Source organism: Equus przewalskii, chromosome 12, assembly GCF_037783145.1.
Source record: "Equus przewalskii isolate Varuska chromosome 12, EquPr2, whole genome shotgun sequence".
In the NCBI taxonomy this organism is placed as follows: domain Eukaryota; kingdom Metazoa; phylum Chordata; class Mammalia; order Perissodactyla; family Equidae; genus Equus; species Equus przewalskii.
The window spans coordinates 10,425,649-10,438,812 of record NC_091842.1 but is presented as its reverse complement, the minus strand read 5'-3'; the positions used below and the strand labels follow the sequence as shown (position 1 = coordinate 10,438,812).

At 59.9% G+C, this 13,164-nt stretch overlaps 1 protein-coding gene across 1 annotated transcript in view; it reads left to right on the top strand.

Annotated features, from left to right (window-relative positions):
• SRRM3 (serine/arginine repetitive matrix 3) overlaps positions 1–10,369 on the top strand; it is a 55,600-nt gene extending 45,231 nt beyond the window's left edge. The window contains exons 12-15 of the mRNA XM_070567691.1: positions 5,589–5,956; positions 6,618–6,842; positions 6,944–7,081; positions 8,859–10,369. Of these exons, the coding sequence (XP_070423792.1) occupies positions 5,589–5,956; positions 6,618–6,842; positions 6,944–7,081; positions 8,859–9,093 (966 nt within the window). The 3' untranslated portion in view covers positions 9,094–10,369. The remainder of the gene's footprint in view (positions 1–5,588; positions 5,957–6,617; positions 6,843–6,943; positions 7,082–8,858) is intronic.
• Positions 10,370–13,164: the final 2,795 nt, after the last annotated feature.

The window sequence follows — 13,164 nt, the reverse complement described above, 5'->3', positions numbered from 1 at the left end:
AGAGGGGGTGCGCAGCTTAGAGTCACTGTCTTTCCCCGATTCTGCATTCCCAATGCGGAGACCTTCTTTTCTTTTTTATTATTGCATTCCTGTCCCTGACCGCTGAGAAGGTAGGTACCCGGCTCAGCTGTGCGCTCGCTCGCTCCCATCTTCAGATAAGCCCGGCCACTCTGCTTGGTTTGAATGTGGTTTTCTCTCTCTCTCTCTCTCTTTCTCTCTCTCTTTCAATCTTGCTCTGGTTGGTTTTCTCCCCCTCCCTTTTCTTTCTTTATTTTAGTGACTACTCATTTGTAACTTGCATTTTCTCCAAATGAGCTACAAAGCTGTGTTTCCTGGTTTGTCGTTTGGTTTTCTTGACTTTCCCTGACAACTTTTCTGGTTCATTCTTCCCTCCTTTCCACCTTCCCCACTCCTTCTCCACCCCTACCCCCTGACCTCCTTCACTTCCTCTCTTTCTCATTTTGTTGTCTGAATGCATTTTTGTGTGGTTTAGCATTCCAAGTTTGTGTTTCTTTCGCTGTGGTTGAGCCGATCTGTTGTCTGGAATAGCTGCTAAGGCCCTCACCCCTGCTGGCCCCTGGGGCCCACCTGGGCGCTAAGCAGTGGTGGAGGGGCCTGTGCTGGGTCTCTTGGCCTCCAGATGCTGGAGGGAGTTCTGGCTGAGGTCAGGCCTGAGGAAAGAGCCCCATCCCACCCTCTGGGGCCTCCTGGGCCCCCGTGGGTCCTGCTCTTGCAGCAGGCCAAGCTTTAGGGTGGGCGCTGGGGCCACAGCTGGCACCAGGGCTGAGTCTCACAGCTCCATCTTTGGGGTGTAATGGTAGTTGAACTTCAAGGGGGATGTGAGCTGGCTAGGAGCAGGCAGTGGACTTAAAGGGCCTACTTAGCAAAGTCTCTGTGGGGCAATCTGGGAGATGGAGAGGATCTCAGCTCACCTACCCCCTGCCTGGACCACCCAACCTGGACAGGGCCTCCCTCAGTCCCCCAGCATCCTTCCATCTTCCAAATTTGAGCTTAATGTGGTCCCTCAGTGCCGGATGATCCAGAAGGGACAGTCAGTAGGAGTCAGGGTCCCCCAAGGTGTCGAGGCAGAACCAGGCCTAGGTCCCTGGACTTGTGACTTGCAGCCCAGTGCTCCTCCAGCCACACTAAGGGTACACATCAGAAGTAGGTCCTCAGGGACCCCCGCCTCCCCAGCCTTGCCCTTTAAACTGTTTCCTGTCCTATCTGGGAGCAGCTACAGAAGTTTGACATCCCGACCCTGTGAGGCGTCCATCCTCAGCCTTAAAAAGAGAAGGCCCAGCTGTTCACACTCCACTCCCCTCCTATTGACGCCAGGCGCAGGTCCTGGGGAGCTCACCCCCTCAGAATATTCCTCAGCCCTGGGGAGTGCTGGGAGGGCAGACAAGGAAATTGTGCAGGGAGGGAGAAAGCACTGCTGGTCTGACGGAGGAGACTGTGTCCCAGCCTAATGGGGGGAGTGGAGGCCCCACCCTCAAGGAGTGCCTGATGTGACCAGGGCCCCAGAAATGGGATCCTCAAGTGCTGCATAGAGGGGGTGGTTGTCCCAGACGCTCACTTGGTCTTGTCCTTAAGAACACCAGCATCCGCTAGCACACTGTCACCTCCTCCTCTCTTCTCATTCTTTCCCCTCAAAAATCTCTTACCTAAGCAAAAGAAAAGGTGTCAGGTAGCAGGTGGTACCAAGGAGCAGAGGGGTTCCTGGGAGCAGGGCTCAGGGGCCGGCTAATCCCTCATTCACTCACTCACTCACTCACTCACTCATTCATTCATTCACGCACACACTAAGCAAGCATCCGCTGAGCACGCCCCTGGGCCAGGGCCCATGATGGGTGTCCGTGCCAGGGAAGAGGTGGGCAGACCTGGGCTCACGGCCCCACCTGCCAGACTGGAGGACTGAGAGGGGCAAAGTTGAACCATGGATGGGAAGGTCTTGCTGGTCATGGCAGCCCCAGCCTGAGCACAGCCTGGCACAGTCCATACTGAAGGAAGGAACAAGGGTCTGAGGGCTCATAGAGGAGCGCATCTGACTCAGTGCGAGGCTCAAGAGAGGCTTCCTGGAGGCAGTGGCCTTGAGCTGAGGGTAGAGGTGATAGGCATTAGCCAGGCTGCGGGGTGTGGGGGGGCAGAAGGAGGAGAGGAGAGGAGTTCCAGGCAAGAGGGACAGGAGTCACAAAGAGCAGGCTTTTGGAGGAGATGTTTGGCGGTCCCTGGCCACCCCAGTCCTGTCTGGTGATGAAGTTCCTGGGCTTGGATCTCCCTCAGTTCCTGGGAAGACTAAGATCCAGCCAAGCAGAGGACGAGGCTCACCCTCTGGCAGGATCGTGGGACCTTTCCTGGAAGCCTTCTGGAGGGATAGGTGGACAAGGCCGTGAGATTGGCCCTAGGGAGGTTCTACCTGTCACCCTGCCCAGCAGTGCCTTCCTCCCATCGTCCGCCTTCCTGGCACTTGGGGGACGCCCCATGGGGCCCAAGGTCTTCCTGCACTGCTCTGACCCTGTCAGTCTGCGAGGGGACAGTGAGTTGTACTCTGAAAAAGACCTCTCAGCCCCCGTACAGGCCCACCCAGCAAAGACCCTAGTCGTCCCCATTTTATCAATGGGGAAACTGAGGCCCCCAGAGTCAGGTCACATCCTTAAAGGTCTCAGGGCTGATTCCAGAGTGTTCCACTTTGCCAAGTACTATCATCTTGGGCTATGGCAGCCAGTTGGCTTGCAGGAGGTGAGAGGGAAGTGAGGAAGGGCTTGGACTTCAAGACATGCCAGGCAGGAAGCCTCTAGATCAACACAGCGGCTTGGACCTCCGTGGTTGGGGGCCGCACCAGGATGGGTGGGCATCCACCCAATCAGACCTTTTTTGTTTCTTACACTCCCAGCCCTACAGTGGGAAGTAGAGAGGGCCCTGCAATGCCTGTGGGAAGGAACCTCAAGGCTCTGGGTCTGCTTCCCCCACTGCTGGCCTCTTCCCTGGAGGCAGAAGTAGCTAGCTCCAATCCAGAGTCCGGGGTGGAGCCAGGATTCACATCCAGGACCTGATTCCCCAGTTTAGCATTCTGCCCGCTTGCCTCGCTGCCCCCACCCACCAAAGCAAAGGCTTCCGGAAGGCGGGCTCCAGCGTCTCCTTGGTTGCTACGCATTGGCTTCCAGGGGTCCCCCACTTCCCACCTGGTACCACTTTATACTCTTTGACAACCCAGGGGACAGGAAAGAAACAGGCAATCTGAGGAACCTGGAGACATCTCTGTCGTTTGCCTCCTCTGGAGGGAAAAGGATGCTGGATGACAGAACCCAGTGCTGGGGGCTTGGGAGCTGTGAGGCACTGGCCACCTGCTGGGGTGGAGGGGGTATGTGTTAGGGGACCCAAGGGTCTCCTAGTGATGTCTGTTGAGAATGGAACTGCCATCTCAGAGGGGTCATGGCTGAAGAGCCCAGCTTTCATCTCTCCTTAGCCTAGGGGGAGGGGTGAGCTGGTGATCAGGAGATCTGGGTGCTCAGACCGGCACGTGGGTACCCAGCGATATCCATTCTGCCCACCCATGCCTGCCTCTGCCCCAAAAGGAAACACCAGGCTCTCCCAGGAGGTATCCATGGCCCATCTGGCTCTGGCCAGCTGCTCTCACCAGCTGTGGCTGGTGCTCACTGCTCACAAAGCCGGCTGTGCCTTTCCACCAATGGGGCTGACTTCTTGACTCTACCTCCATACCCAGGCTGGAGCCAGGCTTGCACAGAGTGGCCTTGGCACAACCCTGCCCCCTGCAGGAAACACCCAGGTCCGTGCCAAGGAAACCACCCTCCTTCCAGTCCCTGGCAGCAAGGTACCCTGAGGGGTGGCAGCTGGTTTTGTTCTTTCATTCCAAAAAGGCTGCTGAAAGAGCTTGTCCCGGACCCTGCCCCTCCCCGAGGACTCCCTGGCTTGGCCCTGGCCCTGGCCTTCGTGAGGGCATTCCTCCTTCCTCTGCAAACGGCATTGAGGCCCTACTAGATGCCAAGTTCTGTGATAAAAACTGAGGTTACAGAGCTGAATCCACCCCAAAATCTGCCCTGGAGATGTTCAAAGTCAAATTGGTGCTGGTGACTGGGGGGGCAGGGGGAACGGGACAGACTTATAAACAGACAAGTGTACTCAACAACTCTCTGGAGGGTGGGGGGTTGGGGGGGGGTCAAGGGACCTGCAGAAAATTCTAGAATATTTGCTCTGGCAGGGCCATCAGGAATTCTCTCACTTTGTGGATGGGAAAACTGAGGCCTGAATGTGAGAGTGACTTGGACAAGGTCACTCAGTGAGGTAGCAGCAGGCTCTCAGATCCCTGATTCCCAGCCAGGGCCCTTTCCACGGTACCAGGTACCCTTTCTGGTTTTCTGTGCCCCCACTCCCATCCTTGTGTTCGAACTCCGCTTTTGGAAAAACATTTGACTTCTCTATCCAGTGGTCACCCAAGAGGTGCCTGCTCAGGCCCAACGAGCCGGGCGCTGCCAGTCCTTCCTCCAGAGGCGGTGTGGCCTCCTCTCGGCCTAGAATGGGGTGGTTGCGTTTCTCTCTCTCTCTCTCTATCTCTCTTGCATTTTTGTGAATCTAATGATGAACTTACGCTACCACACTTTTCCCTTCTCTTACACATCTTACCTACTAAAGGAGGAAGTGCCACTTTATTGGTAAGTGGACGTTAACCAAGAGGGACTTAAAAATCAGAACTTAAAAAAAAAAAAGAAAGAAAAAGAAAAGAGAGAAACAGAAAGACAGTCGGGTGCTACTGACAGCTCCACAGGTCTCTGCAGGGCCGGAAAACAAAGAAAGAAAAATGTTAACAGAAAAATGTCAGTTCCCCAGGAGTTCAGACATTGTTTTTGATTTTGGTATCTAATGACATTTGTGGATTTTGTTTTTTATTTCTGTTTTTCCTCCCTTTCTTCCGTTCAGTTTTGAGTTCAGTTGTCCCGCCCCGCCCCCACCCCCATCTGTGTGCCGTGTGCCCCCTCCATCCCTCACCCACCCCCACGCGCTGGGGGGCCTGGCCTGGTGGGCTGGCCCTGGCCTGGCCTCCCCGTGCCCGCCCTCTCTCTTCTCTCCGCCGGGATCGTCCGTCCCATCGGGGGGCAATGCCAGCCCCCGAACCCGTCCTGGAGCCCCCTCCCTTTCTGCCCCCTCCCCCCACCGCTCCGTCCCTCTTGTGTTTTGCATGCCGAGAACCTTGCATGAGCTGCACTGTTGAGGCCAGAAGGTGGACACTCAGGAGAGGCAGAGGCAGGGCAGGCGCGGGGAACCGTGTGTGCGATGCTCCGGGACTGGCAGCCCCCGGCCCGGGCCCGGTGAAAGCCCCCTCTCTTTCTCTCCCCCCACCCCACCCGTCCGCTCTCTCCCCCTCCATCTCTTGCTCCTTTTCTTGGTCTGTCCTCTTTCTCTCTCTCTTCATCTCTCCTCTTTTCCTCTGTCTCTGTCTGCTGCTTCTCTAACTTCTGTCTCTTTCCTCCCTCTCTCTCTGCATTCGCGATCTCCTCTCTCTTCTGTCTCTGCTTCCATCTCTGTCTCCCTCGCCGCCCCCTCCGTGCCCTCTCTGCCTCTCTCCCCGCCAGAAGCCCAGCTCGCCCTCGCCCAGGGCCCGCGACCAGGCGGAGGCGGGCGCAGCCACGCCGCCCGCGCGGGGCAAGGAGAGCCCGAGCCCGCGCTCGGCGCCGTCGTCGCAGGGCAGAGGAGGCCGCGCGGCGGGCGGGCCGGCCAGGCGGCGGCGGCGGCGGCGGCGGAGGCGGCGGCGGCGCTCGCGGTCCTCTGCGTCCGCGCCCCGCCGCAGGGGCCGCCGGCGCGCCCGGCCCGCACCGCCCAGGGGTTCGTCGCGCTCGCTCAGCAGGGCCCGCTCCAGCAGCGACTCGGGCGGCGGCGGCGGCGCCCCCGGGCCCGGGCCCGAGCCCGGCTCCGAGCGAGGCCACGGCGGGCACGCGAAACGGTGAGCGCGCTCCGCCCTGGGAGATGGGGCCCCCTCCCGGCACTGAGCACTGTCCCGGCCCCGGGGAACACCCTCCCCCCACCGACTCCTTCCCCCCACTGATCGCTCCCCCCACCAACCTCCAGGGAGAACCCTTCCCCCCCCACCGACCCCTCCCACTGATCACGCCCCCCACCAACCTCCAGGAAGCACCCTCCCTACACCGACCCCTCCCCCACCATCGATCACTCCCCACACATAACGAGCCCTCTCTTCCCCTCGCTGATCACTCTCGCCCCAACAGAGTTTCTCATCCCGATCGATCCTTCTCCGCCCCCCCCAGCCCCTCATCCCCACCAAGGAACATCCTTCTCCTCCTGACTCTCCTCCCCCGTTACACTCACACACAACCTCCACCCCCTCACTAACCCTTCCCTTCCTCCATAAACTTCTCCCATAGAACCCTTCCCCTCTTGAATCCCTTCCCCTCCACTGAGCCCCCTCTCTCCCCAGCTGAGCCCCCTCCCTGTCCCCGGGGCCCCCTCTCCCCACTCTGTCCCGCTCCTTCACTGAACCCCCTCTCTCCCCAGCTGAGCTCCCTCCCTGTTCCCGGGGTCCCCTCTCCCCCTACTAAGCCCCCTTTCTCCCCAGCTGAGTCCCCTGTCGCCATGCCCTCCTCCAGGCCCAAGGAGAGGCCCCCGCGCGCCCGGCCGGCCAGCAACTCCCCGTCCCCGGGCGCGCACGGCCGGCACGGCGGCCCTGAGGAGAAGAGCTCGTCGCGCAGCCCGGGCCCGCACCCCCGCTCGTGGAGCTCCAGCCGCTCGCCCTCCAAGTCCCGCTCGCGCTCCGCGGAGAAGAGGGCCCGCAGCCCCAGCCGCTCGCCGTCGCCCAAGAAACCGCCGGGCCGGTGAGTGCGGGCCCGGGTGGCGGCGGGGCCTGGCGGGGGCTCTGGTGCGCGCGGCGGTGGGGCCGGCCGGGGCGCCTCTCTCACCTTGGCCGGGCCCGCAGGGACAAGGACGGCGAGGGCCGCGCGAGGCACGCCGAGGCCGAGGCCGCCCGCGCCCGGCGCCGCTCCCGCAGCTACTCGCCCATCCGCAAGCGGCGCCGGGACTCGCCCAGCTTCATGGAGCCGCGGCGCATCACCAGGTATGGAGAGGCCTGGGCCAGCCGCAGGGACCCCGGGGTGCAGGGAGGGGTGGGGCTGACGGAGAGGAAGGGGGATTCAGTGAAGGGAAGGGGGCCCAGGGAGGACACAGGCCAGCACTGAGGTGCTGGGGACCGGTGGGTCTCAGAGATGGAGGACGGAGGTTCATCGAGCGGAAGGAGAGAGGCCTCAAGAAGGGAAGGGTCCCCCGTGGGGGCCTGAAGGCCCATGGAGGCGAGGGGCTCTGTACTTGGGTCTGGGTGGGCAGCAGCAGGCATGGAGTTCAGCTCTGGACGATTCCAGCCATCTCTCCTGGCTCCCCTCCCGCCCTCCTTCCCTCCCCACATTCATCTCCTGGCAATGACGTCTCCTTTTCTCCTTCATCTCAAGGTCCAGCCTGCCGAGTAGCCTGTGGCCAGCCTGGGGGCCAGGCGGACCCCCTCTCCACAGGCTGCAGGGGAGATGCCCATGTGAGCTGATCTGGCTCTGTTCAGCTGTCCGTCCGTCTGTCTGCCTCTCCTTTTCTCACTAACCTCCCAGCCCCCTGGGGAGTTTGGAGGAGGAGGCACCAGCAGCCTGGTCTCTAGCATGGTGTGGGAGAAACGTCCCTCCCACTTTCCCCTCACGATCCAGTGGGGCTGTGCCCAAAGTGTGGCTGACATGGCAGAAGCCATGATCAGAGCATCTCTGCCAGAACTGGAGGATCTGGGCCTGGGTCTCCAAGGGAGATTATAGTCTGCATCACACTGAAATCCCTAGACCCATGACATGGGGTAGAGGGCCACAGGCAAAATTCTGAGCCTAGCTCTGCCACAGCCTTGTGAGATCGACGTGCCTCTCTGTGTCTTGGTTCTCATGTCCGAACAAGGAGCAGGTCTCCTTGAGCATCTTTTCAGCTCTGACATGGTCTGATTCTCAAACTAGCCCTTCCTAGTCCTTGATGGTCCAGAACACCAAGGGAGGAGAGGGCATTACCTCCTCTCGGCACCCCCAGAGCTAGAGGCCAGACCCCCAGGCTTGCGACACCACCCCCAAGACAGGTCACACACCCCACCTGTATGCGGTGGGGGGGTCCTAAGACAGCCGGACCCCCAGACCTTCCACCTGGCACCCACCTCAGCCCCTCTCCCAGGCTGCCTCCTCCTCCCACTAACGTACACCTGTTTTGTTCCTCAGAATTAACCCCACGCCATGGGGCATTGTCGCCCCCTTAACCACTCTCTTTTCTTTTCTCCGGGTCACAGCTTCCTGGCTTCAAACTAACTCCGGGCCGGCGGGAGGTAGCTGAGTGAGGAGAGGGGGCCGGGCCGTGGGCATGGGCAGCAGTGGCCGGGGGTCTCCTCCTTGTTCCCTCCGAGTCACCTGAAAAACCCAAACCCTCGATTCTATGGGGGACAGAGAAGCAGGGCTGGGCACTATCCACAAACCCTTCCATGCACAGAAGCTACTGCTTAGCGTAGTTAATGTGAGTTGTCAATAGTTTAAAGTTTCACTCATACCACAAATATTTATTGAGCATCTACTCAGATCAAGCAGAGACTTGGTCCCCTTTTCCTGCAGACAAGTGAGGAGGAACAAAATGGTCGACATGAAATTGGCAAATAACCACTGACTGTCCAGTCTTGTTTGGGCAGGGGCACTACAAGGTCAAGGCTCGGGGGAAACTGAGGCAGGGAAGCCCTGGCCACTGCTGGGGAGGGGCTGGGGGCCTGAGCGAGGGCCCACCGGGCAGAGCTCAGGGCTCTGGATGACCTGTAATCGGCTTCTCCTTCCCGGCAGTGCCCGGAAGCGTCCCATCCCCTACTACCGGCCCAGCCCCTCATCCTCCTCCAGCTGCCTGAGCAGCGACTACTCAAGCCGCAGCCCCAGCCGCAGCCCCAGCCCCGGCCACAGCCACAGCCACGGAAGCTACAGCAGCCGCAGTCGTGGGACCCGCAGCCGCACTCGCAGCCCCTCCCGGACCCCCAGTCCCAGCTACCACAGCCGGAGCAGCTCAGAGAGCGGGGGCTTCTGAGCCCAGACACACACAGCTTGGTGCCCCCTGGCACATGGAGAGGCGAGGAGTCAGGTCCCAGGACCGAGAGGGGCCTGCTCCCCACTGCTACAAAGAGGTCCCGGGGCCAGGGAAGACCTTGAGGGTGGGTGCCCTGCAGACAAAGAGGAGCTGGGTTCTGCTGCTTCTAGAGGGTCCCCACCCCCACCTCCTGCCTGCCCACCGTGTCCAGGGAACAAAGAGCCGTTACGAACACAGGGATCCCCTGTCCCCGCTGCCTGCTTGATGCCAGCTCACCAGGCCAGAGACCTCAGCTCAGTGGACCCAGGGACGCCTCTGAAGGTGCCAGACCTGGGAGCCTCCCATACCCACTCCACAGGGTCCTCGGCTCCTCTCTGTCATTGGGCAGACAAGGAGGTGGGACAGCAAGCGGGATCTAAGTTAGACGGAAAGAAGAATGGCCTAACCCTTGGTGCACCACCATCCAGGCTGGGGAGCTGCTTCCTTCTGAGCTGGCCACAGGAGGACCCTGGCTGAGGGCTGGAGGCTGGTCCCACAGCCTCCCCTGGCCCAGGAGTACCCAGACTAGGTGGGCCCCTAAACCCCAGCCTGAAGGATCAGGGAGCTCCCTCTTGGTCCCACCTCTCCTCTCCAGGCCAGGCTCTCTCCTCCAGCCCTCACGCCATGCACTGGGCCAAGGCCACACCAGCCTGGCCTTCTGCGTGATACGAGGTGGAACACACAGACCACAACTGCATCTGACCCTGAGATCAAAAGGGGTTCAGGTCAGGAGGTGGAAGAGAGGAGGGGCAGAGGAGCCTGTGAGGAGAGGGAAAGCAATGTAGTCTGATGACCCAGCAGGCCCCGGTGTCCCTGTGTCTGGGTCGTGGGCCAGATGGCAGGACAGGGTCACAGGCATAGGATAATGTGTGCTTCAGGGCGTGCCCAAGGGAGCACTTCCTCCTCGTGGTTTGGTGGGGAGGTGGCCAGCCAAGGCTTCCCAGGGAGGGGTGCTACAGCCCTTCGGAGAAAGGGTAGGATCTAGACTGAGGGCCTTGGCCTGGGACATCAACAGGGAAGCAGTGGCCCTAGCCCTCTTCTGCTGCTCCCAGCCCCCTCCTCCCGGGGCCCTCAGGGATCTCACAAAGTCTTCCTTGGCCCTACGGGGCAGATGCCCTGGGCTCCGGTGGGGGGAGGGGTCTGGGGTCTTGTCCGGGTTCCTTTCTCTATCTCCCCCTCCCTCTTTCTCCGCGGTGCGGATAAAAATTGGACTCCAATAAAATACTCGGTGCCCGGATGGCAGGTGGTGAGACCAGGCCTCTGTGGATTTGGGCACCTGGAGAGTTGGGGAAGGTGCGGGGTCCTCAGGTCCTTCCCCCCCCCGAGAAATGAGAAGGGCTCAGACTCCTCAGGACCGCAGAGAGAAGAGCTGGCACCCTGGAACCAGAGCCCAGTGCATCCATCGCCCTGCCTCCGTGCCTGAGTCTGCAGCACCTGCAGCTCGGTGAGGAGGAAAACAGGGACCTAAGAAGAACTTCCTTCCAGCCTGGAGACCCTGTGGGCTTCGAACACCCCCACCCCCCAACCCCCACAGCCCGCCCGGCTTCAGCAGTGGATGAGGCGGGGGCAGAGAGTGGAGGCACAGGCCAACACAGGACCCTGCCTACAGGTGGGGTGTCCAGAGCCACTAGAACACAGCTTGGAGCATCCTGTGGCTGTGAATCTGGGCTCCCACCCTTCCAGCTGTGGGACACACAGGACTAGAGGAAGCTAAAAGGAAATACTGTCCCGAGAGTGCTGGGCTCAGGGACTGGCAGAGAGGGAGCATTGGAGAAGTGGCCACTTAAGGAAAACACCGTGTGTCTGGCCCTGGCTGGGCACTAGGATGGGGACAGGAGAGGGAGAGTTTAGAGTGGTAGATTTTAACCTTGTTTTGAATCTACTGCTCTTAGGGAATCTGATGAAGGTTGGGAACCCGTTCCCCAGAAGAAGGTGCACGTGCCCACAATATGGCGTGCAATTTTGGCTCTCAAACCCTGAAGACTTTACGGACCTGCAAGTTAAGAACCCTGGTCCACCTCTGCTGAGGGGGCAGCTGACATGTCCAGGGCTCTGATCTGTGTGAGTTGTGCTATAGGACATGTCCTTGGTCTGGTCTGGTGGGGACAGCACGTGACCCCACTCCAGTTTCTTTTCCCTCAGACTGGAAGGGGTACCTGAGGGAGCCTTTGGCCAGTGGCTGTTTCCACTCTGCTGAGGGAGCTGTTCAAGGAAGCACCCCTCATCTCTAACCCTTTATACAAGTTCAGCAAAACTGGGCCTCAGGCAAGCGGTTGGGGCTACAGGGAGAGCAGACTTGGCCCTGCTCTGGAGATGCCACCTCTTGGACAGGGGGCATGAAACATACCCAGAGGTGGGTATAGAAATTCAGCCTTTCTCACAGTGAGCCCATAGAGGCTCCCTCTGCTGGCCCATTCCGTTCCCTAACTGCCCAGCCTGACTGCCTTCTGCTCCACACCCACAACCAGGCTGCCCCCAGCCGGTGCCACTTCTTCCCTTTCTGGCCCAACAACCCTCAGACCCCTCACCTGGTCCCCTCCCATGCCCGCCTCCTCACTAGCTGGCCAGCCTCGGTCTTGCCCCTCCAAACCAACCCACTATATCTAAAATGCAAATCTGACCATTCATTTGCTCATTCCACACATACTTATTATGTTATATAACTATATATTATTATTGCACACATACTTTCTACGTGCCAGGCACAGTCCCTGGTTCTGAGGACACAGTATTGAATTAAGGAAATAGGACTCCCTGCCCTGTGGACCCTGCATCCTGTGACGGAGTCCATCAGCTCCTAGGGCTTGGAAGGCATTCCGAATGGCTCCACCTGGAACTGCCATCCTTTCCTCCTGCTAGCCTTCCAACCTCCTCCCATCACTGTCCCTATCTCCAGTACACCTCAGTCCAGCTGACCCTCCTCCCTGGGCCCCCATGCATGCCCCTCTCTACCTGCACAGGCTCAGGTGAGCTCATGGTTCAAGGCCCAGCTCAGGGCTGCCTACTCCAAGGAGCCTTCCTGATCCCCAGCTGCAGTGGCCACCCTCGCCTCTGGTTCCTGCAGCTCTGGGTCTGTTCCTGCCTTTAGGGCCCCAAGCTACTGTTCCAGTTATTTGTTGGCATGTCTATCTCTCCCTAAATCTGTGAGCTTCTGGAACCCAGGCCATGTCTTCTCGGTCTCTGCATCCCCAAAATAGGCACCCTTTAAATGTTTGTTGAATGAGTAAACGAGTGAACGAGGGAGCCAGGGTTCCAGTGGTTCCAGAAACCTTGAGGGAGGATGGGGACAAAGGCAAGGCATGGTGGCACAGCAAGACACTAGAGGGCGACAGAGAGAGGAAAAACTGCGGGTTGGTGGCTTGTCAGGAGGCACGAAACAGGCTGGACAGAGAGGAGAGCACCCTGCAGGGGCAGGGTCCGTCTCAGGCTGGAAGCCCGATGCTCTTGTCCTCAACACCCTCCCTGACTATTTGGGGAAGCGGCACCTACTCCCCGGGGAAGGATGGGGAGGATACCAGGCCTCTGTCCTTCCCACAGACTGAGGGTTCAGCCTCTGCTCTGTACCTTGGGAAAAGGGAAAAATACAACCAGGAAGGCAGGCAGGAAAACAGGAAACTGCAATTCTGCATCGGGTAGTGAGGAGGAGGAGATGGGGTGGGGGTGGGGGAACCTTGCCGGGACGTGGGCCTTTGGGGTACAGTAGGCCCTCTCCTGGTCTCTCCGCCAATGGGGGCCATGGGGACCCCCCCATCCTTTCCCTCCCAGCAGCCAGAAGGCTGGATAGGGCTTTCCTGTGTCCTGTTTCCCTTAATTGGTTTCCTGCGGCCCCAGCTGCAGGGGAGCAAGCCACAAGTGCCCTGTGCCCAGTTTGGGTGTCCCAGCTGGCGTCCCGCATCCCCTGCATCTCTGAGATGCTCTTGGAAGTCCCCCGGCCTCCCACTGGCCTCTCTTGGCTGAGGGCATACTCAGCAAAAGGGTCCCAAGTCCAGGCCCCTGCCCTTCCTCCTCCAGGACCCCTCCACCTGAGAAGGG